This window comes from Lepidochelys kempii, chromosome 7 (assembly GCF_965140265.1).
Source record: "Lepidochelys kempii isolate rLepKem1 chromosome 7, rLepKem1.hap2, whole genome shotgun sequence".
Classification (NCBI taxonomy): domain Eukaryota; kingdom Metazoa; phylum Chordata; order Testudines; family Cheloniidae; genus Lepidochelys; species Lepidochelys kempii.
The window spans coordinates 120,658,739-120,685,178 of NC_133262.1; the positions used below are offsets into that span (position 1 = coordinate 120,658,739).

The 26,440-nt window shown below is 40.4% G+C and overlaps 1 protein-coding gene across 5 annotated transcripts in view; it reads right to left on the reverse strand.

Annotated features, from left to right (window-relative positions):
* Nucleotides 1–1,973: 1,973 nt before the first annotated feature.
* Nucleotides 1,974–26,440, reverse strand: part of SLK (STE20 like kinase) — a 65,758-nt gene continuing 41,291 nt past the window's right edge. For 4 of the 5 annotated variants that reach the window (XM_073354448.1, XM_073354449.1, XM_073354451.1 and 1 more), the window contains 10 exons: nt 24,822–24,952; nt 24,376–24,499; nt 21,093–21,272; nt 18,496–18,588; nt 11,647–11,776; nt 10,945–11,069; nt 9,062–9,250; nt 7,512–7,637; nt 5,719–5,832; nt 1,974–4,154 (listed from right to left, as the gene is read on the reverse strand). In XM_073354448.1, the coding sequence (XP_073210549.1) occupies nt 4,008–4,154; nt 5,719–5,832; nt 7,512–7,637; nt 9,062–9,250; nt 10,945–11,069; nt 11,647–11,776; nt 18,496–18,588; nt 21,093–21,272; nt 24,376–24,499; nt 24,822–24,952 (1,359 nt within the window). In that variant the 3' untranslated portion in view covers nt 1,974–4,007. The remainder of the gene's footprint in view (nt 4,155–5,718; nt 5,833–7,511; nt 7,638–9,061; nt 9,251–10,944; nt 11,070–11,646; nt 11,777–18,495; nt 18,589–21,092; nt 21,273–24,375; nt 24,500–24,821; nt 24,953–26,440) is intronic. The other variant, XM_073354450.1, reaches the window with a different exon arrangement.

Sequence of the window (26,440 nt, forward strand, 5' to 3'; positions counted from 1 at the left end):
GTGGCCCCAACCATCACTCATTTCCAGACTGTGGAAATCAAAGTAATACAGCCTCACCTGAATTTAATTTCTGCTTATTCTGAGTTTTCTACAAGAAAATCTTTAAAACCAAATTAGGACATCCCTGGCCCCACATGACAAAGCAGTTGTGCTCAATCTTTTTGTAATAACCTCAGTTATGTGATGTTTTAACACAATAGAATGAAATTTCCTGGCAAGGCCACTGTGCAAGAAAAGCATCTCTCCTTGGCAAAGATAGATTTCCTAAGGCATATCCATTTTATGATGGGTGTGCTTTCAGGATGACTGAGAGGGACAGCAGGAAGCTTAGAGAACAACATATTTTTTAAAATTGCCTGTGTATATGAAATTACACTCTGAGAGGAAAAGAAGAAAGTCAGGGGGTGAAATTCTGGCTCCATTGAAGTCAATGGCAAAACTGACATGGACTGCAGTGGGGCTCAGATATCACCATTTCTATGTCCTCTGTGATCTGAAGAACATTTTACTTTAAGGAGGCCGCTACGGTTCTGGGTAGGAGACCCAGGCTTTGGGTGAAGAACCTTCTACAATAAGTACAGCAGAATCCAGATTATCCAACGATCTCAGGTGTCCCACCTGCAACATTCAACTAACAAAGGCTCTGACTCTGCAAACATTTGAACACATTAGTAACTTTATGCTGCGAGTAGTGCCGTTGAACTCATGCATGTTTACAGGGTCAAGTCTCAAGGGAGCCAAGTAAGGTGGTATTGAAGCCTGCTTTCAGGGTCCAGGAAGACAGACCTAATGGTCTGACTCTGCCAAAGGCAACAAGAGTCAGGCCTGGAGCTATACAGAGCTGAGGTGTACAAGAAGTACAGTCCTGTGATGTGCAGATCTGTGGCACTGGAATTTCAGCTGATTCTCAAGGGAAATTTCCAGTCTTTGGATTGGAGTTTTAAGATGGATTCAGAGTGGAAGTTTTCCTGTACTTGCACTTTAGCAGTGTCAACACCACATTCATTTCCCACAGCAATACTGAAGAGAGTACAAAAAAGTCTGAAATTTAGGGGCCCTTATGAGAAGAGGCAACATTTGACACTAATTCAGAAGCCTCAATCTCTGCTGGGGAAGGAGACACTGGTGGGACTAAGTGTACTTAAGTAAGTGAGGATCTGTTGTAAAATAGAAGAGGCCAACTGAAATGTTCAGTTGCAGGTCATAAATTTGTACCCCATTTTGTGCTTTGCCCTGCTGGTATTGATCATGCGGTGGAAAATAAAGGTGAGCAAGTGCAGATTGTAACCACGCTGTTTAGGGGGAAATGAGATTTTATCAGACCAAATTCAGTGAGAAAAGCAATTGTTTCATCTGGAAAATAAGTGAGATCAGGCTTCATTCTGAATTTAAATGTGTCATGAGCTAAGGCATCAAAACAATCTTGTACATCTCTTCATGTTCCATAATCTTCAAAAAGCAATTTTATAAGCCTAAGTACATAAACAATGATTTTACCCTAGATTTTATTACCAAATGGTAATTTTAAATCAGATTTCATTTATCAAGACATTTCAAACTACTGCAGCTATTTAAAGAATGCAGTATGACTGGAAATACTCTGAATCCAACCCTGCCCAAACACTGAATGAGGTTTCAGCTGCTACACTCCCTTCCTGTATCCTTTTAATGAATTCATTTGTGACCTTTCTGAAGGGATAAGGTTACAGAGGTTGGTGAGGAAGGTGGTGGAACTCAAATAAAAAGTCTTACAGATGCAGAATAATATATATAGTGTGTCATAAAATATAGTAGCAAATGATCATCTAAACCTCCAAAATATTAGAGTGAGAGGAGAAAATACATACTCTGCCTGCGAAGTTATTAAACATTTTGAATGAGCTGAACACAAAGTTTAGAGGGGGAAAATTTGCCTGACCCCTTCACAAAAAATAACAATGTATTTTGCAAAAAAACAGTTTTTCACACAGATGTCCTGTTGACTATAGTGATATAAACACTATTTAATATATTTAGTACTAGTCATTTTATAAAGGTGTAGCTTAAAAAGTAAAGGCCTTCAAAGACATTTTTCACCCTAGAATTTTGGAATAAACATATTAAAGAATTTTGCATATAGCAACATATTACATTCTAGTATGATATGGTATGTGAATTTACAACCAATACACAATACATATTTATATAATGAAATGCCAGAAATTAAGGCTAGCTATAAAGTAATTTTCAGAGTAAGTTATACTTATCAAAAATGTTACAAAATTTAAATCAAAACATGCATTTCTCATTATATTTACTGTGCTGTCAATTTAAACTGTCTGCATTAACAAGCTAAAAGTTCAGCATACAAGATTTCAACCAAGCCCAATTAAAATTCTACATTAATTTATAACCAGTTCCTTCACATGCGTCAACACTGTTCCCGTGAAATGAACATTATATGTTCACCAGTCAGATGTTTGATGCAAGCTAGCAAACAAAAATAAAGGAACTTTTACAAAGAGACTAAAAGATCACGCCTCAAATGACAGAAAGCAAACATTATTTTACAAATTTAACTTTGGCATACCAATGTACAGTTTATAATACTGTCTTGATATGACTCAAATTCTAAACCTTCAACGAGTGCGCTTTTCTTTAATACAGTTACATTCCCACCAGCTACATGATAAACATTTCAGATTTTTCTTCCCACTGCAAATCAGTCAAGTAAATAACCTACAGTACACCTCTGAAACTGAAAAATAAAAATCTTAACACGTTAATTACTATGTGGCAAAAAAACAACAACCCAAACACACGCATATTTTTAAAGTAGTTTGTCTACATATTCAACTTAAATCCTTCCATGAAATAAACTGACTAAAACAAAAATTTCAAAACATTTCTATTCAGATCAGATTTCAGCAACTAGTTTATAAATATGACCAGTCACTTCCACTTCTCTGATGGAGTTTCAAATGAACGGACTTTGGTAAGAAGAGAAGGATCCACCTACCCAGTCCAAGTATGTTAGAGAAACAATGTGCAAAGTGCACATTAGGTTCTGAAAATACATTCTACAGTTTTTATTTCAGTCTGTAGAAGTAAACACCGCTCATGTGTAAGGAAAATAACAACTTGTGCATTTTGAAATTAGCAGGTTTTCACCTTTACATATTTCAGTGCAAAATATTTTAGGGTGAGGACTTGTGACCAAAACGGCAGTAGCAGCAGGATTTTTTTTTTTAATTTTTTTTTTTTACAGCAACATCAATGCGAAGAAGGTTTTTTAAGAACAATAAGAGACTACCCTATTGCAAAGAATAATATATTGAAGTGTTTCAGGCACTGGATTAATGAAACTAGCACCCCATTTCATCCTGGATTTTAATGGACAAAACATGTAATGGAGGTTTGGTTGCTTTAGTTATGATGCCAGAGGGTTTTTTAAAACCTTTTAAAGGCATATGCTGTAACTAAATATGTTGAGCATAAGACTTTTTTTCTTCAAATTCAACAGTATGGTTTGAAGAAATAGTTTCTGCCCTAGTTATGAATGACTTGCTCAATGACACAAAACTTTTAACCTCTTTACAGCACAGTTTCAGTTGTGAAATTCTGTGGTGGAGAAATCAGACAGTCAAAAAAAGAAGCAATATTATATCGTTTACATGATGATTTGTGTAACAGTTTCTTTTTTGTGGTGATTATATCTAATATTTTAAGCTTATTTTCTTAATGTCAAAATAGTAGATAACATTTTCTGAGACTGATTTATAAAAAAAATTCTTCTTGAAACATCTGAAGGACGACATCATATTACCATTACAGACCAATGTCTGTTCTTCTATTTAGTTTTCTCCCAGTCAGAAACAAAAAGGAAAAATCTTGACAATGACACTGTTGATTGTCTCCACCGAAACTTAAAAGCATAGAGGTCCTTTGATGTAGTTTGTAGATTCTACCACGGCAGAAGCTGAAGATATGAGCATTCCAAATAGGAAAATCTACAGAAGTTCCTAGAGTTACGATCCAGTGGAGTGCAGGCTAGGGATTGGATAGAATTTGGAAATCCGGCTCTGTGTTGAAGGGTTAAGGCATTCAGACTCTCCAGTCATTTTAAAGAAAACTTCCTGTTCTTGAAGTTTTCTAGCAAATTCCTCTTCCAGTGTCTAAAAACAACAGATTAACAAAGGTGTATATGGTGAAGTACAAAGAAATCCACGATACCAACGTGTTATTTGCCCAACCTTCATGCAACAGACCACAAAAAATCATGCACTAATATAAAATTGAGCATACAGAGGCTTTATAGTCTACTACTTAGGTTGGTCTGTATCTGTAGGACAGTTTGCCCATAGCTATAGCTATGTTTAAGGGTCCCATTTATTTTTTACACACATAGAATCATAGAATATCAGGGTTGGAAGGGACCCCTGAAGGTCATCTAGTCCAACCCCCTGCTCGAAGCAGGACCAATTCCCAGTTAAATCATCCCAGCCAGGGCTTTGTCAAGCCTGACCTTAAAAACCTCTAAGGAAGGAGATTCTACCACCTCCCTAGGTAACGCATTCCAGTGTTTCACCACCCTCTTAGTGAAAAAGTTTTTCCTAATATCCAATCTAAACCTCCCCCACTGCAACTTGAGACCATTACTCCTCGTTCTGTCATCTGCTACCATTGAGAACAGTCTAGAGCCATCCTCTTTGGAACCCCCTTTCAGGTAGTTGAAAGCAGCTATCAAATCCCCCCTCATTCTTCTCTTCTGCAGGCTAAACAATCTCAGCTCCCTCAGCCTCTCCTCATAAGTCATGTGTTCTAGACCCCTAATCATTTTTGTTGCCCTTCGCTGGACTCTCTCCAATTTATCCACATCCTTCTTGTAGTGTGGGGCCCAAAACTGGACACAGTACTCCAGATGAGGCCTCACCAATGTCGAATAGAGGGGAACGATCACGTCCCTCGATCTGCTCGCTATGCCCCTACTTATACATCCCAAAATGCCATTGGCCTTCTTGGCAACAAGGGCACACTGCTGACTCATATCCAGCTTCTCGTCCATTGTCACCCCTAGGTCCTTTTCCGCAGAACTGCTGCCTAGCCATTCGGTCCCTAGTCTGTAGCGGTGCATTGGATTCTTCCATCCTAAGTGCAGGACCCTGCACTTATCCTTATTGAACCTCATCAGATTTCTTTTGGCCCAATCCTCCAATTTGTCTAGGTCCTTCTGTATCCTATCCCTCCCCTCCAGCGTATCTACCACTCCTCCCAGTTTAGTATCATCCGCAAATTTGCTGAGAGTGCAATCCACACCATCCTCCAGATCATTTATGAAGATATTGAACAAAACCGGCCCCAGGACCGACCCTTGGGGCACTCCACTTGACACCGGCTGCCAACTAGACATGGAGCCATTGATCACTACCCGTTGAGCCCGACAATCTAGCCAGCTTTCTACCCACCTTATAGTGCACACATACATACATACATGTGTGCACACACTCTAGGAGATGTTAAAAGGTGGATAACTTGCAAGCCTCTCCTGTCTGCCTCCCTTGTATCTATTGTGGCTTCTAGATAAGGTGATGCTCTACTGAATTTTTTGTACATTAGTTTCACTGTTTTGCTGGGATGAATTTTTTTTGTACTGTCCAATTTGTAACCATACAGTTTCAGAGTCTGAGGCATCATTTATCTTCTGGCCCCATCTTTTGCTTATAAACTGTCCTCAGTTACCTTTTTTCTTGGTCTTAGTTTCTCTCTCCATTCCTTCAGTTCTAGGCTATGCTCTTCATCTAACTCTTTTAGTTTCTGAGTCTCATGTTCAACCAGTAGATGGCATTTTTCATTCTGAAAATAAGATCGATAATCCTTAAATAAAACTAATTCAGATTAGACAATAAACCATTTGTACAGTAACATATGTTGTCCTAATTATTTTAAATCAGCTTACACTGTATAATGTGATGTGAATTATAACATAATGCACTCTTATCAAGAGCTGATGTTTCCAAAAGAACCAGTGGTTTTGTGTTATAAAATATGGCATAATCAGAAATATTGTGAAAAGCGTTTCATTGGTGTAGAAGATAATGTCACTCAACACTGTATGTGTGTTATTGGCTAATCTATTCAGTGTCACGCAGTGCATGCTCTGTCTAGTCAAGGCAGTTTTGTTGGATTCAGTTTAAGAGCTTATTACGTTAGAAAGTTATGCTTACAACCATTTCATCCCTTGATTCCAATAGTTAAGGCTGACTGACAAATCAAAGGGGATATGTCTTTATGGAGGGAGCCTCAGGATCACCACTATACAGAGGTAAACAGCAACAAACCACAGGAGAGAATGGGTCCAACTTCAGCAAGATATTTATGCACATGCCTAACTTTAAATAGATGAGTAGTCCATTCAAAGCAAAAGGGAACGGAACTGCTTAAAAGGTAGGCATGTGCTTAAGTACCTTGCTGAAGCAAGACTTTAGTTATAAACACTTGCCAAAGGCTATCTACGGGTTCAATCCTAGCTGAGCTCAGTCTAAGACCTGAATGGGGAAGAATGGGGAACACAGATGGCTGATGGTGCACCACCCTTAAGTCATCATCTTGATCCTGAAGCCAGCTGGGGGCCAAATTATCCCCTGCTACAGCGCAGAGCAACCTTAGGGCAGCTCTAACTTACACCCAGCTGAAATGGCCCCCAATGGTCTGTTCCTACAGTGAGGGCTCACTGAAGCACATCAGTGCTGTGGCCATGCCCACTTCCACAGGATGCTGTGAAAGAGAGTAGTGTAGCACCAGCTTCCTTGGCTCTATGCCACTGGGGGATTTCCCCACTACAAGGGGAATAATTGGCTGGTCACTTAACTCCTGCTTTAAATCTGCCTTATGTCACTGGAGCAGAAGAAAACAAACTTAATGGGGAACAGAATCTGGCTCATGGTGTGTAGCAGCTGGTTTTACAACTTACAGGTCATGAAAAGACCAAAAACTGAGGCCTGTATTACTGAAAACTTTGTTATGTTCCAGAACTGCAGATGTAGTCAACAACCTGCCCTTTGCAAGACAGACCTCATTACAGGTGGTACTATAGACCTGGTCTTATGGTGAGGTACTGACACCATTCAGAGCAACTGAAAATTCAAACAACAGAAGATGGAGCTACTTTTCTGTTTTGAATGCGGATTAAAAACAAAAACACATTAAAAAGAAATGTTGCCAAAGGAAAGTAGCAGTTAAAACAAAGGTTGGTAAGCACTCTACAAGTTAATGTTCCCTTACGGTTCATATTCTCTCTCTCTCTCTCTGTGTATGTATCGATTTATCCTTAACTGAGTTATAGATATGAATCAAGAGTACACTATGCTGTATCCCTTAGAAAGGGATCTCATTAATTTCTATATGGATGGGTAATTATGTAAGAAAAACACCATTAAAACATTTTCCTAATCAATAAATTCAGAATTGTCTCAGTTTGTATTGATTAACTTGACTCTTCATACACTGCTTATTTTATGCCCTATATGTTTAACCTGTAATTGGTGCAGTTCTCTGATGTTTGCTTCACACTGCAACTGAAGGTCCCGCATTTGATTTTCATGTTTTTGATGCTGAGCCAACCTCTCATTTTTCTGCCTCTTTTCTTCTTGAGTAGCAAACTAAAATTAAAAACAAAGAGTAGGTGATTTATACAGTACCTAATGCAGGTATATATTACAAATGACTTTTCCAGGGTTGTAAAGAATATAACGGATTTACAGTATAACTGGACAGAACAACATTACAAGATTAAAGTCATCATTGCAATTTCCTAATTCTCACCACTTGAATTTTCCAATATACCCTTATCCAAGGCAGGCTCTTCCCTCCCATCTCTTCTCCTTCATGTCACTTCACCATCTTTGTTCAAATCCCTCCCTAAAACTCACTTCTTCCATGAGGCCCCTAAAATATGTCAATTATAGTTATTATGGGCCCCAACACATCTAGTGTAAATCAACAAAGCTCTGTTGACTTTAATGGAGCAAACGGATTTGCACCAGTTTAGAATCTGGCTCTATATTTTAAAAAAATAAACATTCAATATACGCATAAACTATAAATGAGTAATCCTTGCCTCTCATCTAATATACTTTCACTCCTTGTATCAAATCTAAGGCTCCGATCCTTCAAAAACTTATGCATGTACTTAACTTTACATACTCAGTAGTCACATTGACTTCCATGGGATCACTTACTTATGTAAAGTTAAGAATGTGTTAAGTCTTTGGATGATTGGGGCCTGAAGTTATCTGGTATGATCTTCAAGGCAAGAACTATATTATTTTACTAGTACTGAAGAGTGCCTACTAAATTGGGGGTCTCCGTAAAAACAACAAACATCAATCCTATTCAAGAATTAGAACATATATAGATGATTATCAAAAACAGGCTGTCAAAAATCAGAACAATTTAAATGTCTTTGGTTATACTCAACTGGAGAAGTAATCCAATCTGCAGCAGGCATTCCAGCTAACCTTATAATATGCACACAATTTGGAAACATCAAAAACTATTGGGGCACACAACAAACTGATTTGTACAAACAAATTTGGAGAAGGATTAAGGGCAACTGCAAATATTTCTCTTAAATGCAAGAAGAAATGGCTGCTCCACATTGACCCAGTAGGTAGAATTCCATGATAAACAATCCAGTCTCCATTTTACAGTGGGATGATTTTAGATATATATTCCAAATTGAGTTGTGGCCTTCAAACCTGCACAGAGGACTAGATGGTATTCTCTTTGAAACTCAATAAAATTATATTCCAAAAGTTGTCCATGAAAGTAAATATTAAGCATTATAAAGTTCATAACATCCTGAGGCCAAATGTACTTCTTTCACAGAATTTCAAGCCCTTGATCACTTCTGACATATATAAAAGACTGATTTGGGACACTCATGCAGCAGTACAGAGCAATATCTCTAGGCCTTCAAACTGATCCCTTTTAAAATACAACTGAATACATATAATTATACTTCAAAACTTCACTCAACTCAAGCACTTTCAGAGATTTTAAACTATAGATGTTTTTCAGTCACCTGTTTAATCTTCTCACGATCCTGTTCTGGAGTGCCTGATGAGTTAATTCTTAAACTTTTCTTAAACATAGCCATTCGAGTCTTTGCTTCACTTCGCTGGATTTTGGGCAGTCTTGCTCTTTCCTGAGTTTGCCTGTTCTTTAACTCCTCAATAAGCCGTTGATTATATCGTTGCATCTGTTCTGTTTCCTAAAAAGGTTTTGAATAAAAAGATTGTTTGTAATATTGCTTTATGACTAACATAATATGTTTAAACATTTAGGCCCCAATTTAGCAAAGCACTTAAACATGTGCTTACATCCATCCCATTAGTGCAGGGGCCTGATTCAAAGCCCAGTGAAGCCAAGGGCGTCTTTCCATTGATTCCAAAAAGCTTTGGATCAGGTGCCAATCCACTTAAGTCAAGCATATACGCAAGTTGAACATGGAGACTGAAACACATGCTTATAGTTAGGGCCCTACCAAATTCATAGTCCACTTTTGTAAATTTCACCATCATAGCATTTGAAAAATCTTGAATGTCATGGTTTCAGATACTTAAACCTTAAATTTCATGGTGTTTTAACAACCACGAATATGTATTTTTAAAACAGCAAAATATCAACATGTAAAGTCCTTAAGACACAGCATTTCTCAAACTGGGGGTCCCAACCAAAAAAGGGGGTTGTAAAGCTATTATGAGAGGGTGGGGTGTCACGGTATACCACCCTTACTTCCGCACAGCCTTCAGAGCTGAGTGGTGGCAGAGCTGTGGCTGCTGGCCTGGCACCCAGCTCTGAAGGCTGCGCCATCAGGAGCAGCGCAGAGGTAAGGGTGGCATGGTACGGTGGCAGCAATATTGCCACCCTCACTTCTATGCTGCTGGTGGTGGCGGCACTGCCTTCAGAACTGGGCCCCTGGCCAGCAGCTGCTGCTCTCCAGCTCTGAAGGATAGGGTAAAAGTACACAAAAGACCAAATTTCACGGTCTGTGATGTGTTTTTCATGGCTGTGAATTTGGTAGGGCCCTACTTATAGTATTTTCCTGAACTTGGGGCCTTACAGGGACACTGATATTAAATATTCTTAAATAAGACCTCTTTACCTATGTTAAAAATACCATAGGTTATTAAAACTCTAACTTTAGTGTAATTACTCTGGACTTACACTAGTGCAATGTAGCTCAGAATATGGTCCATATCGCTTTCAGGTTCTCTTGCATTAACACATTGCTGGAGTCGTTGGACTCTAAACACTGCAGAGAGCTTTTTGTTTAAAGAACCTGCTTCTATTGGAATAAAATACCAATACTAACAAGAATCCACTAATGGTAATATTTCTATTGGTTTTTTATTTTTAAAAGCTTGTTTTATGAAATCTAACTTTTGGGCTAAATTTGACATAAAAAGTATCTTGATCCCATTACTTTATAGGCCCAATACTACAAATGATTACGCAAATAGATGGAACCGATCACATAAGAAAAGATGTAAACGTATTTTTGGAAGATAAGTTTCTATATTTTTAACCCCAGTGCTCCCTTTTATGCTCCTTAATTGTTTACTGCTCTCACATGTTACATCTGGTCTTAAATTTAGATTGTAATCTTTCTGGATAAGGAATGTTTCTCTCCTAATTGCGAGGAACCTGGCTTACTTTAAGTGCTTGAAATATAAATAATGTGTTAACTACCAAACATGTCAAACAACTTTGACAAAATGCCTCAATGTACTGATTGAAGCAACAAAATAAAGAGAAGAGACATTTATATAGCAAGAAAGAAGCTACATTAGTTGAATGAACCAAGTTGTTGTAGACAAGTAAACTAGTAGTATAGATCACAAGACATTTTAATAAACCACTGAAGGTTGTAATATAGAGAAAAGTGACAAACTCAGCACTAACTTTTTCATGCCTCTTAAGAAGCTGGTGTCTCTGCATGAAGTACTGATCTTTGAGTTGCTGTTTGAGAAGCTGGTGTTTTTCCTGTAAATGTCGTTCTTCTAACTCCCAGATTGCAGCTTCACGAGCTGGAGGAGGAAGTTTGTTTCAGAAAGTACTACATAGTATTTTCTAATCTAATCTACACATATATATTTAAAATTACAGGGACATTTTAATTTAAAAGAAATGATAAAAACATATTTGTAAGAAGCCATTAATTCAGATATATACCACACCAACCATATCTAATAAAATGATCAATAGTTACAATTTTAATGAAGGAATAATCCAAGAAAAGTGTTACCTGGAAATGTCTTGAGTAAATTATTTTCTTTATAAAGTTATAAGCAAAATTCAAAATTATGTGACCAAAACTGTGCAAATAAATAGGTATGGCGGAGTCAGAAAAGGCAAGGTACATCTCAAAACAGAATTATTTTAACACGTTACTTTTCTGCTAGCAGAACAAAGACATTTTAAATATAGTACTGTTTCATATTAAAGATATGTTTTTAACGACAGTTTCGATTTTAACTCTGGATGTCCTTGATTTTATAAATTTAAGCCAGACTTTACTATTTCTCTAGCAGGTCTCTAAGACAAAACATTGCATATAAAACAGAAGAAAATCTAGTTTTAAAGGGGAAATTTGATTATGGATACCTCTCATAAGCTGCTGCTTGTTATTCAGGCAGTCTCGCTCAATATTGGCTAGCTCTGTTTTTTGCTGCTGGATGATTTTCTTCAGAGATGCATCCAATTCTTGTTGCTGCTTCTGCACAAATTCTTGTTCCTATTAAAAACCAGGGAAAATAGATTAATTTGCTGTACTTCTATTCATACTAAATTTTTAATGAGATTTCCAGAACAATTCTCTTTGTTCCCTTGATTAGATTGCAAACCAAACACATTTATGAAAATTTGGCCTACAATACATCTGCTATAAAATTATCCATTTTTTGGGATATCCAGTAAAAGAGAAATGGTACAGAATATTTAATTACACTTTTAGAAATGAGACAGAAAGCAATGAACTAACCAAAATCTGCAGTTCTTTCTATGATCAGAGTAAAATACAATAGGAGTTTGATTAGAAAAAATAATGTCCATCTTCTCAAATTAAATTAGCAACTGATCTGAAAGCGGGTGGAAACTGTATCTGCAGCAATACAAAAACTAAAACCTTCTATTCCCTGAACCAGCAGGAGCTACTACTGTTGCTCAAATAATGTGTCAACACCAGGGAGAGGTAACTTTATTACACCCTGGTGGTTCCTTCTGCCCAATTTAGGTGGGAAGCTTATGAAAAGAAAGCCTTGGCTCCTGACCTTGGTTGGGTAATGGTACTGTCATGCAAGATGCATGGAAGGGCTGGTATTAAGCACTACGAATAAGGAGCAGTCCTCTATGGGAAGAATTTAAAGAGGAGGAAAACATGCGGCTTATGTAACTGTGGGATCGGGGTTTGAAGATCCCTCCTACCTAGGCTCTGGGTTTTGGAAGGGCCACATAACATAACCAAACGTGACAGCAGCTGCATGGGATTGAAGAAGCCATAGAGTAGCCAATAAAGGAAAACCAACCGTGTGCTAAAAACTGAACCCAAGCACACTCAAATCCAAGTACAATAATTATTTTGTTAGCTACTCTTTATTTGGCAATGTGTAGAGTTAACAAGCCTTCATAAACTAATAGAAACAATCTGCACATAATTTATTCAAATACCTTTTAAATAAAATAATGAATTTTCATATGTGTATATTTATTTATAACACTGTGGAATAAAAACTGAGAAAGTCATATTGATATAGGCCCCAGTCCTGCAATTTGCTCCATGTGGGTAGAGCCCTGCATGGAGAGCCACTCCCTAAGGTGCGAAGGTCCTCCCATGCAGAACAAGCTGCAGGACTAGGAACCTAATTTGTAGAAATAACAAAAATATTTATTTGCAAAGTTGGAAACCCCCCGCCCCCATGTGCACACACACAAACAACCCAGAAAAACTCTGATACAATAAAGTCACATGTAGTAAAGAGTGTAACAGTCATCATTTGTTTGAGATTATTATTATTCAAAGCCTATTTGTGTGCACACTTTGCATGGCCACACTTAAGTTATTTAGTCAAAATAAAACAGACGTTACACAGTTCACTGTCACCTATCCACACTCTACAGTTGACACATCATTTTTATGTATCTACACACACACAGGCAAGCATGCACGCACACCTTTGCCTTACACAATATGACGAACTTTTATGTAAAATATGATATACATTGAGCCTACTTTCCAAAACAAGAAAACGGTATTTTAAAAATGGACCTGTGCTAGTTACATGGAAAGGGCCACAATCTCAGCATAATCGGCATTTTTAGTGGAACACAAAAAGGAACATAAGGAGAATACACACCTTAGTATAATGTTAATTTTGCCTTTAAACTTATAAGACAGATTTTCAATAAAATGTTTCCAAACTTGTTAGTGAAAGTGTCTTAGTAAAGTTGAGTTCAATAACTTAATTAAGAGTTCTGAAATAGTCACTGATATTTTTGTTGTTGAAAGTTACCTTTACAAAGTGTATATGATTTTGTTAAGCACAGACTCTGTGAAAAGCAATAAGTAAGCTTTTTACACTGTGAGTTGGACGTGTCCTTGTTTTAGTGCTCATGAATTCAGAAAATTGACATGCACGGCTTAGGGGCTATCAAAGAAGCTTTTCTGCTGCAGCAGTCCAACAAGTTTGACAATTTTTACTGCACTTGCAATATACAAATAGACAAAAAGGCCTGATTTAGCAAAGCATCTAAGCATGAAGATAGCTGTGGTCTAACTAAGGGCTTGTCTACACTTGCATTTTATAGCACTCTAACTTGCTGTCTCAGGGGTGTGAAAAATCACCCCCGAGCGCAGCAAGTTTGAGCGCTTTAAAGCGCTAGTGTGGACAGGCTCGGAGCACCGCTCCCAGCACTATTCCCTTCGTGTAGGTGGATTACCACACTCATACTTCAAAGCGCTGCCGTGGGAGCGCTCCCACAGCAGCGCTTTGAAGTTTCTCGTGTAGTCGTAGCTTAAGCCACTAGGTATTTGTGTGGAATGTAGTGTCCTGTGATATACAGGTCAGACTAGATCGGGGGGGGGGGGGGGGGGGGGCAAACTTTTTGGCCCGAGGGCCACATCTGGGTATGGAAATTGTATGGCGGGCCATGAATTGGGGATTGGGAGTTCTGGCTGGGGGTGCTGGTTCTGGGGTGGGGCCATAAATGAGGAGCTCAGGGTGCAAGAGGGGGCTCTAGCCTAGGAAAGGGAGTTGGGGTGGGGGGTAAGGGCTCCGGCTGGGGTTGAGGCTGCAGGAGGGTGCTCTGGGCTGGGACCAAGGGGTTTGGAGGGCAGGAGAGGGATCAGGGATGGGGCAGGGGGTTGGGGCCTGGGAGGGGGAAGGGGTACAGGCTCCAGGCAGCGCTTACCTCAAGCAACTCCCGGAAGCAGCAGCAGCATGTTCCCCCCCTTAGGCTCCTACACAGAGGCGTGGCCAGGCGGCTCTGCGCGTTGCACCATCTGCAGGCGCTGCCCCTGTGGCTCCCATTGGCCATGGTTCCCAAACAATGGGAGCTGCGGGGGCTGCGCGTGGGGCGGGGGCAGTGTGCTGAGTCCCCTTGCTGCCCCTATACATAGGAGCCGGAGGGGGGACATGCGGAGTCAAAGCATGCGCAGAGCGGGGCCAACCCCTGACCCCACTCCCCAGCTGGAGCACAGGAGTGGGGCAAGCCCCGGACCCTGCTCCCCAGTGGAATCTCCAGGGCCGGATTAAAATGTCTGAAGGGCAGGATGCGGCCCCCGAACCGTAGTTTGCCCACTGCTGGACTAGATAGTCTAATGGTCCCTTCTGGCTTTAAACTCTATGAAACTGTTCTAGAGATACTGGTCTTCTCTTACATATGCTGTGGAAAGGCTGAATGGATAGAGGACAGTAGTTAGCAAAAGCTAGCAAACAGCGAGAGGGTTAGAGCAGACATTTCTAGCATGACTGACTAAGAGCTAATATATAGTCAATGGAAAGGTTGCTGACAGCTGTGATATGAGCCAAGTTGCAAAGCTAGGAGCATTTGTTCTCATACAGGAAGAAATGAAGTTGAAGAAGGTTTCTAGAGAAGAGAGATAGGAAGACAGATGGGATGCTAGTCAAACGAGATACATGGGCTTGAGCAGCAACAACATTTTATCTTATTGATCTTTAATGTAAGATGAGTGCAGCAAATATTTCACAGAGCTCAATGGAGAAGAGATGTGAACAGTGAAATGTGGAATCAACAATCTGTTACAGGCACACTTGATAATGACTGTTGAGAGAGACCTGATTTTCCTCTCCCACAGAAGTTCAGTAAATAGTTACTAAGGCTTGTGAGTCCCATTGGACAGTGAATTGCAATTTTCACAACCATCTCTCCAGGGCTGGGTAGGTACACTGAAGTGGGTACACTTGGAGGCTATTGTGGTACCAGGGTGAATGGGATGTGCAGAAGGTGGTATAAAATTGGAAGAGGAGCAAGTTGGTGAATATCTGGGAGAATGATAGTTATGGGTATTATCAGAGGGATAGGGTCAGTGATACAGATTAAATACATAATAATGGACTGATGAGAATACAGTTTTAGAGGGTAAATAAAAGTTTATTTACTTTTCAACTGAAAGAGTAAGAAGACTGAAATATATTAGAAATACAGCTTTAGTATACTGGAATAGCTGGGGGTGCCATTGTGTAAAACATGCTGTAGGTGACTTTCAAGGTATTTTTTCATGATGTCTTACAACCCCTGGGGAAAACATTATATTAGAAGTGTGTGGTCAAGGTCAGAAAAGCAATTATGGAAGAGACTTTCCTCCCTCAATCACTTACGTATCAGTTCTGATCTGTTTATACTGGAAGTCAAAATAACAAGGGTTTTTTTTTAAAAAATGGCTAGCACAGCAAGCTAAGCTACGTATCTGAAAAACGCAAGCTCTGTCCTTTCAGCTTCATACAGTAACTACTCGATTAACGTTGTAGTTATGCTCCTGGAAAATGCGACTTTAAGCGAAACGATGTTAAGCAAATCCAATTTCCCCATAAGAATGAATGTAAATGGGGGGAGGGGAGGCTCCAGAGAGAAATTTTTTTGCCAGACAAAAGGCATTTTAAACAATTTTAAACAAGCAATTTAATACAGGCGTTAAACAGGCTGGCAGCCCCACTATCAGCTCCCCTGTCCCGCCCAGCACCTCCCACCCGCCAGCGGACCCGGCGGATCAGTGCCTTCCCCCTGCTCCCCTCACCTCCTGCCCATGGCAATCAGCTGTCTTGCGGCGTTCTGGAGGCTGGCGGGAGGAGCGGCGTGCAGCCTCCCCCCTCCCTCCTGAACGCTCCAAACCAGCTGATTGCCGCAGGCAGGAGGCAAGGGGAGCAGGGTGAAGGCGCTGATCCGCGGGGTCCGCAGGCAGGTGGGAGGCACTTGGGGAGGGCGTAGGGGAGCTGATGGGGAGATGCCAGCCGTGGACAAAGCAGGTGGCCAAATGACGTTATAGTGGAGCACTGCACAACTTTAAATGAGCATGTAATGGAGCAGGGAAGTAAGACTGAAACAACGTTAAGCGAGAGGACATTAAATGGGGAGTTACTGTACATCAATACCAGACGTCACCAGCAATAAAGACTGTGTATTGTGGTCTACCTCCTACACTATCCAACCAAACTGCCAGTGAAGATGTTCTCCACAATCTTTACCACATCACATGCAATAAACATTGTGGAGAAAAACTTCACTGGCAACTTTGTTGGCTAGTGTAGGAGGCAGACCACAACATAATTTGCTCCTTAGCAGTTACATTAGTTCTTTGTGACAGTAGTAACAAGTTTTTGTCCTACGATTTGGCAAGAAAATGATAAAAGCTTTCTCCCCACCTCCCGAAGGTAAAAATTTCACTGCACACACAACATAAAATTTAGTCACTGCATTCAATTTCTCACAGGTGCTGACGTGATAAAATCATTCAATTATTGACTACTTCTGTTTCTGAGAGAAAATTCACAATGTTTTATCCAAAGTTAATCAGTGCATCAATTTGAACTTTTAAACTATACAATTTTATAAATTTGCACTCATCAGTTTTTGGGACAATGAAATTCATCAGCACATATGAGCCAAAGAAAAAAATAGGAGTGAACACAAAGTTGAAAAAATGAGGGAAATAAACCCTTCTTGGTATTTTGGGACTTACATCCTGCATTTGTGCATTGCAGAGTGTACACGAAGACAATTGAAAAGACTGAATCATAACCTGAGCAATGCCCTGTGGATCAGAATACAATACAATACTTCCCAGGTCAAAATGTAAACAAAAACAATTCCTTTCTTTCAAAGATGGTAAACTACTATATATCAGCCATGAGAATATGAAGATTCCAAGGCTCGTGGTTTGAGCAAACATTTACAGTAGAAATGGTACTTGTACGTAACTGATCTGTTTACAGATTTGAAATCAATTTCTGTAGATGTTCTTATGCTAATAGTACTTTTTGATGACATGAAATGAGGATCTTTTAACTTAATCAACATATCTTATTATTTATCAAAGCTTTTGCTGTAGTGGAAACATATTAATCCACTGTTAGAAGTATGACAACTGGTAGTTCTAAAACTCTACTTACTATGAACTTTGCTCAGGTGTACACCCATCTTTATTTCAAGATGTACAACGAAGTTTTCAACCCATCATGCCCATAAAAATATAACATCTACTCCTCAAAGTCAAATCACAATTAACATAGTCCAATCACATCACTACTTTTTCCACTCCTGTAAACAATAATTAAATCCCACTTCAGTTATCCATCCCCAAACACTTTTTGTTCTATAACCTTGACTAGAGGTAGAATATCACATTCAAAACCTTACAAAGGAAGAACACATTTAATATTTTTTTTTGTCTTCCAGCTCTGTCAGATAATATCAATAAGGTGCAAGGTGTGGAATTATATTTGCAATCTTCTATAGTTTCATACAACTTTCCGTTTCATTTTGGTATTTAATTAAGTCAGTTTACTTTAAATGCTCTGCTGTCATGAACAGTATTCCTTAATTTTACACTTTCTATATACTTATTTTCCTCCTTTAGGCTTAATATTCTGAAAATATTTGACATTCTACTCTAACATTTATAAATTATGCAGACACACAAGATACTTATCAGCTGACAAGACAATGTAATGAGTTTTCCTGGGATGTACAAAGATATTTTTCTAATTTGAATACAACTTTCCGAATCTTAAGCTTTTTTAACATATCAATACAAGTTTGCATATCATTGATTATACACTGTACTCTATGGAAAGGGTTATGGGAGCATTTGAGGGAGCAGAGCAAATGTCAAGGGTTAGAAGTTAAATTTCAGTCACCCTAAAAAAGAAAGTGAAATGATTAAGCTGTGTGACTAATGCTGCTTTTTGGATTTTAGTAGCATGAAGCTGCTGCTGTTACCTGAGCATGCTGGGTTTGTGCAAGCTCCTCTTTCTTGCGTTTCATGAGCTCTTTTCTCAGCTCTTTTGGTGCTTTCTCCACTTCATTAAAAACCTAGTATATAAGCATGCAGAAGGTGGGGAAAATAACATTTTTTTCTCCACAGCAAGCATTTGTTGTGAACATGAGAGTGTAATTCAAGCACTAAGGTATTGGAAAGCATGCAGAGGTATTAGTTTGGTGAAAAAGGAAAAGATAGTGCATGCTCTGTACAAGTCTAAGTGCAGCCTAGAAAGGAGCCATAAACCAGTCTGATTTTACATGCAAATGTTAATGAAGTGCTCTCAGAACCAGCGATTCCTTCCTATGGATTACTATATCTCATGAATGTGTTTTCATGCAGCAACTTAAACAGCCATCGATTAAGAAAGCTGCCTGCAATAGTAATGGTCTCTTTGAACAGTACAGGAAATTTTATAAACTATTTTTATCCCCAGAGTAACGGATCTAGAACTAGTAGAAGTTTAGATGAACTTCCACTGAAAAACAGCTTTTATTGACATTGTGCTATGTCCAAATGGATACAATGTCATTTCTGTATTCTCAACCACAAATGACACTTACATAGTATGTTTTAAAATATAAAAGAGGCACATAAGCACATAAAGATAAAAGGGCTGTAAGTATTCAGTTTTAAAAAGTAAACCTTTGAAACAACCACCCCCATCCATTATTATATTCTTCAAAAACTCTGCATTACAGTTAGGCAGAAATTGTATAAAATGTGTTTCGGTATAGTGCACTTTAAAATGGTGAGATAATTTCTAAATATTATCTGATAAAGCAACTTGCTAAGAATATGATGATTTGATGATTTTGTTTAGGGGAGATTAAATATTGCCAGTTTTTAACATTACATACTCTCCATACTCTCCAATATAATATGGATAGTTTTAGAGTTCTGACTGCATTTTCCTCCAAACTATAAATCTCCTCACTGAACTATAAATAAAAAAAGTATGCCTTCAAGAACAAATGTTTATTTAATAGTGGAAGCCCCATCAGAAATCAGAGTCCAAACCACCACATGCTATTCCTGTTTCCAAGGAAGAAATTTTTTCAGATCAGTATACAGCATTAAGTTCCACCAGCTTCCCCATATGAGACCCAATCACCAGTAAAAAGAAACTCAAAAATGCAAGAAGTTCAGCAAAAGAGAAAAAAAATGATTAATACATACCAGTGTACAGTTCAAAATAAATAAAAAAATATATTTTCCTAAACATGTTCATACTATAGTGTCCTTCTGCATAAAAACTCTGATACTGCACCACAGATTTTTAGAGTAATGAATATTAATCTAATAACTACTCTTATTTTTGCATAAATTATATTCACTTATATGCAGAACTATAACTATGCAATTGGTTTAAAAATAAAATACAGCCTTCATATACAAAAAACTATATGTAAATACACAACTTTCTCATGCGCTAACACAAGCAAATTAACAGTTTAAACCAGAGGTTCTCAAACTGTGGTCCACAGACCACCAGTGGTCTGTGAGCTCCATTCAGGTGGCCCGCTGATAGTTCCCTCTAAGGTGCGCACCTGAGTGGCCACACGCAAGAGAATGGCCACCCACCTAATTAGTGGAGCTGCACAGGCGTGGCTCCACTAATTGGGTGCCTGGACCCTGGAGAAGATGCACATGTAAGGTGAGGTGGTGGCCTTGGGGGGAATAAGGGGTAGGTGGGAGGGAGCAGTGGGGTGAGAAGAGGGAGTGGGGGGAATTTGGGATGTGCAGGGCTGCAGCGGCCAGAGAAAGAGGTGACTTTCCCCAGATCCAGGGCTGCGGCTGCCGTGGAGAGACCTGCTCTCCTTCCCAGCCCCAGCTTGGGGGATGCTGTGGTGGGGGAGAGACCTGCTCTCCTTCCCAGCCCCAGCTTGGGGGATGCTGTGGTGGGGGAGAGACCTGCTCTCCTTCCCAGCCCCAGCTTGGGGGATGCTGTGGTGGGGGAGAGAGGGCACATCCATTGCATTACAAAGGTAAAACTATTGATATTAAAATATGAGTTCTGTGCTTTTATTTATAGAACAAAAAAAGTTTATTATTATTTTTTATATAGTGCTTTTATCCAAAGTGCTTTACAATAGTTAGCTAATGGTACAAACAACATTTGGAAAGATCATTAAGTGGTCTGCAGAGCCCCTCAGCAATTTTCAGGTGGGACGCGGAAAAAAAAAGTTTGAAAACCACTGGTTTAGACTTTCAGCATCATCCTTCACTCACTTGGTTTCACTATACAACTTAGATCTGCAATTAGTCATAAAACTTTTCAGCTGTCGGCTTTTTTGTTTTGTGGAATGCTATCAACCAAAATTAAAATGTATTAATTTTAAAGATTCTATGAAAGACACAAATGTGCTAATCTATCAGTGACTTCTGCGGAAGTCAATATTTCAATGGCTTGTTAGCTGTTTTGTATGCAATAAAACAAAAAAATTACAATGGCTGTGAATGGTCCCCAGAAGTCACCATGGCAGGGATAAAGGGAGTCCAACCATGCTCGCCTCTGGCCACGTCCCCTACTTTCTACATTATCTAAGAGTCTTACCTCTTTTTTCCTGTTTTTCAACATGTTCTGGAATTTGGACAATTCCTTCTCCTGTTCTGCTTTGATGCGTTTTGCTTCATCTCGTAAGCGATTTGTGTGTTCCTGTTCCAAACGTTCTATTGTCTGTTTTTGCTGCTTTTCTAGATTTTCTATCTCTTGATCATACTGCCGCTTTTTACTCTGTAAAATAATTCCATAATAAAAATAAAATAAAATAATTCATCTGATATTTTTCTAGGAAGTTAAATTCGCGACGGTTGAAAGCTCTGCAGAACTGTCCAGTCAAAGTAATGATGTTTGCTCAGCTTAACCAGGGAACTACAAATTGTGGTATACCAAATTTTGAATTTGTGATGAATGTGTATGAATGTGAACAGAGCATGCCTTGCCAGTGCTGAAAAATGCCTGGAGACCTCCTGTGGTACGAATCTTTATGCATTACACAACAGACACAATTTACTACATAAATTTTATATTCATACCTCTGGAGATGAATCATCACAGTCTAAAAATACAGGCCTCTAAAACTTGAGTTAGCAGATCTCACTTTCAGCGAATAATAGATTCCTTATCTTCAGCCAGCCATTAGAGGGCAATACGTCTCAAATCATACAAAAAGCCAGTACATTATGCTGGAAATAATTTATATGGAAGTGCATAAAATGAGACAGAGTGAGGATGGGAGGCATAGCCCAGGATACTTAGCAACTCCAGGTCAAAACATCTTGTGCGTCTAGCAGGGGGCCTGTGCTATCTATCTTACTGTAGGTATTTACAAGGTGACTATTACCTTGGCCTATGACCTGCTATGCAGGAGGCGGAGCTACTTATTTTCTTAAGGAAGATGGAGCATGTTCATGCTTCTAGGGGTAGGGGAAGTTGCCTGTGGGAAAGTGAATCTTTTTGCGTCTTCTGTTCTGGCTGCCTGCATGCCTACTTTGATGTGTTGCAAAGGAAGATTTAGATGTAGTGGGGGCAAAGCTAATCTGGTGCATATATGACAGGGCGATTCCTTTGATTCCCCACACAAGAAGCTTTTACTCCTGGGTGAATTCTGTGCCACTGCACATGCACAGTATTTATGTCTCCTGCAGATTTCTTTGCTTCCCCGCAGAAAAATGACTTTCTGACTGGGAGGCAAAGGGAAACCACAAGAACGGTCATGTGACCCTCCCCAGAAGTATGTTTTGGGTGCCCAGGGCAGCCGTCAGAGAGATAAATCACTGTGGGGCAGGAGGTGGGACTAGGGAAGACCTGGCTGGGTGGCTCCTACCCTCAGCTCAGCTGCTAATCCCTGCTGGGCTGGGGAGGACGGGACTTCCTCTTCCCCTGCATGGCATCTGGGGCTGGATCAGACCCACCTCCAGATTTCTCCCCTGGCTGCAGGCTCTGCCAATTCCCCGCCACCGCTTCCTGCGCCCATTGCTCTTCAGCTGCAGGGGGAGGGATTCCTGTACAGGGAACTGCTCCCCCACTCGCCCAACCCCTGTGCATTCAGACCTCCTCATACCCAGACCCTCCCACCAAGCCTCAGCGCCCCTCTCCTCCCCCACTCAGAACTCTCCCAATAAGCCCCACTCCCACTGCACCTGGACCACCCTGACGAGCCACCCAGATCCCCACCCCACCAAGCCCCTACCAGTTGCACCTGGATCCCCACCCCACTGAGCCCCACTCCCCCAGCATCTGGACCCCCCCACTAAATCCCCCACACCCAGACTCCTCTGCCGAGCTCTATCCTCCCCACACCCAGACTCCCCCCCCACTGCTGAGCCCCAACCACCTTCACCTGGACCCCCTGCAGAGTACCCTTACCATTGCACCCAGAACCCTCCAACAAGCCTCTGTGCATCCAGATCCTCCCCGAACTTGGATCCCCCACTGAGCCGCCTGCACCCAGATTGCCCCACAGAGAATCCTCTCATCCCACACCTGGATCCTCCCACATTAAGCCTCTCCACACTTGGATCCTGCCGTGCTAAGCTTGCTTGCCCACACAGAGGGGCAGGACCCATGTTTCTGGGGCAGGCATGGACCTTGCACTGTGTCAGGGTTCGGTGCAGGCTCACTGCTGAGTCTGTGTCCTGGGGATGGAGCTGCACAGTCATCTCCCACCTTTGTGCAGCCAGTGGCCTGTGCTCCCCAATGCCATGCTGGAGCCTCCACATTTATTTAACAAATATAATTTGCAGAACTTTAAAATATTGTGTGCAAAATTTTAGGTGCAGAATTTTAAATTTTTTGGTGCAGAATGCCCTTAGGAGTAAGCTGTGAAGGACCTGGGGACTAGAGGATGTTCATTATTGGAGTTTGAATACCTTCTGCAGTCACTCTCCTGGATCAGATGGCGCTAATAGCTGTTATTTCATTCCTCTGATGAGTCACTCAGGAACTGGGCTGAAGGAGAGCCCAGGACTGACTGGGCTCAGGCAGGCTGGAGTTGATTTGGAAAGGATCAGGGATAGGACTGAACCTGCTTGTTGCTGCTAAGGTTCCTTCTATTTGGACCAAGAAGTAGGAGAGAAATTCCTGGAGAGTCCCAGAGAAGATGATCTTTTGGGAAACCAAAGGCAGTGCCCTCAGAGGACATAGGACATGCTAGGTATTCCCTGAGGATAGGCTTTCTACCTTGCTGGTCCTCTCCTGAGATACCTCACAACTAGCTTTTCCCACACAATTAAAGCAAAAGCATCCCCCAATTTTTGGTTGTGTGAGGACTTAGCATTACCAGCAACTCCGGGCCCTAGAGCTCCTGTAGAACTTGTCATACTGCACTCCCGAAAGGGCTGACCTGCTGCTAGGGAGAGGGCTTGCATACTCTTGGGTCTCAAGTGCATGCTGCAGAGGCAGCTGAACATCGATGAATATCTCTGGCCTAGTCTTTTTGCTTTAGCCCAGACTAACCAGACATCTGGCAAAGGAAATGTTCCTCCACTTGCTAGAGACAAAAACAACTGAAGTATGTGAATGAGCAAACCAATTAATGGAGTGAGGAAGACATCCTCCCAAAAACTGGTTTTATCACCCTCTCCTGGCTGGGAGGCACTATTTCCAAGCATTTCGATTAGTTCAGGAGATCAACAAGACTACCTGTCAAAATCTCTCTAAGTAGAGAGAACAAGGACTGAATAAACATGAACACTGAACTACAGAACAGTACCCTCAGCAGAAAAAGCCTAGGCTGTTGCTACCCATGTTCACCTACTCCATCAATATGGCATCTTTTAAGAGCACTAAATAAAAAGTTGCCTTATATCATGTAGGTGCAATCAATCAAACTTACCGTCATTTCCTGTTCAAAGCGTCTGAACATCTGTTCTCGTTGTTGTAGGAGTTTATTACTGAGCTGCTGTTGAGCTCTCTGCTCTTCTTTTTGAAGAAGTCTTAGCTCCCGCAGCTCTTGACGTCTGATAACGAACAGTAGTGTTGGTGGGGCAAAAGAAGAGAGGAAGTGAATAAAGATAAAAATAATTGCAAAAAAATCAACTATTTGGGCTCAATAATACCAGTTTTAAAAAAGAAATGTAAGATTAGACTTGGATTTTTGTATCATTATTTTAAAATAAACAGTTTTTCCTTCTGCTAACAAAAAGATCTAAATTTAATCCCAATGCACTATAAAAACAAATCCCAGAGCGCTCTCGCATTAATTAAAGATTCTTCCTGTGTTATTCAGGAAGGAAAAGGAATACCAAAGGTCTCCAAAATCATTTAGAGATTTTTACTCACCGAAGAAATCTCAATTCTTCACTTTTTGAATCATTTTCTGTAACTATTTTTGAAGTTGTCACACTCACTTCTACTCCATCAACAACAAATTTGCGAGTTTTCTTTAATGTTTTCTTGTGTCTTCTAGTTTCCTGGATGAAAATGTTGTTATTCTGTGTTCAACTGAATAACACTTTTTTACATCTGAAAAATTAAATTACTGAGTTTCTAAATAGAGAGCAACTGAATAAGATACAGCAAAGTTAAACTGTCCTCAGGTTACAAGAGCTTGAAAAGTCCTCTTACCAGTGCCAAGAAGTTAAACTTTTTTTAGCCAGCAAAGGGGGAAATGAAGCTATTATTATTTCCCATAAATTAAGTTGCCATTTATCTAGACAATTTTTTAATCTTCCAATGTGAACTGATGCAGTGTTATCTTCCTGAGTCTGAAGACAGTTCTGTTGCCTTTGTTGTTCCCCACTGCTTTCCCTTGAATTCATCAAGACTAGTCATTTTCACATATGCCCCCAGGATTCTGAAAAGTGGCAGTGAAACTGAATAAAGATTTGCTGATTTCACCCTACCACTTCTGCCTGGGAAACCAATCAGCAAAAACAGAGGCACAATGGGAAAAGAGGACCCAAATTTTAGGTTAGGGGAGGAGCAACAGCAGACACCTTCCTTACAACAGGTTGGGGTAGAGCAGGAGGCTCCTGAATGGAGAAGAGGAAGAGAGAGCAAATTGTTTTCATCCCTTAACCAGGGTTTCACATTTGTCAGACACCTACAAGCCAGAAGTGGATATGAAAGAAGGAGCTCAAGAGCAGTATCCATGGACAACACCTCTAGTGGGAATCCCAATATCCTCCCCTTCAGTTACTGACAGTAGCATCTTGGGAGGGGAGTGAGAATCTCTAGAGACAATGCCTCTCTAGACCTTGGTGGCAACTCCCACCAGCCTTTTGTCCTTAGGCTTAGTCCTCTGGCCATTAAGTGTTTGGTAAATTTTTCAAGCTGTGTTCAACAACAGACCTGCTTCTAATGTGAATCAGTGAGGTGATCAAATGTCAAACATTACTGCCAGATTCCACGCCTTGACAGTGCTTCATTAACTTTCATATTTAATTAATCTATTAAATTCTCCTTTCAATTCAGCAATACCTCATGACTTAAAGTATCACGTGACTAACAAATGAATAGCCTTTTATTATTTTTTATAATTGGGAACCGGCCAATGGGAGTGCAGAGCCAGTGCTTGGGGGGGAAGGGGGAAAGAGTGCAGAGTGCAGTCCTGTGGCCCCACTGCCTTTGAGCCGGACCCGCTGCTGGCTGCTTCTGGGGCGCAGCGGGGTGTCAGAACAGGCAGGCACTAGCCTGCCTTAGCTGGGCAGCACTGCCGACAGGACTTTTAACGTCCTGGCTGGCGGTGCTGACCAGAGCGACCCAGTGCCTTATATGCCATGACCCAGTATTGGGTTGCGACCCGAACTTTGAAAAACGCTGGTCTAAATAGTCAGGACAAACAATGGGTTAGAGAGAAGATATACATGGAGAAGACTGAGATGTGGTAGGGAGAGGTTAAGTGATTTATCCAAGGTCAACAGGAATTATGTATAAAGCCAGGAATTGAACTTGAAATC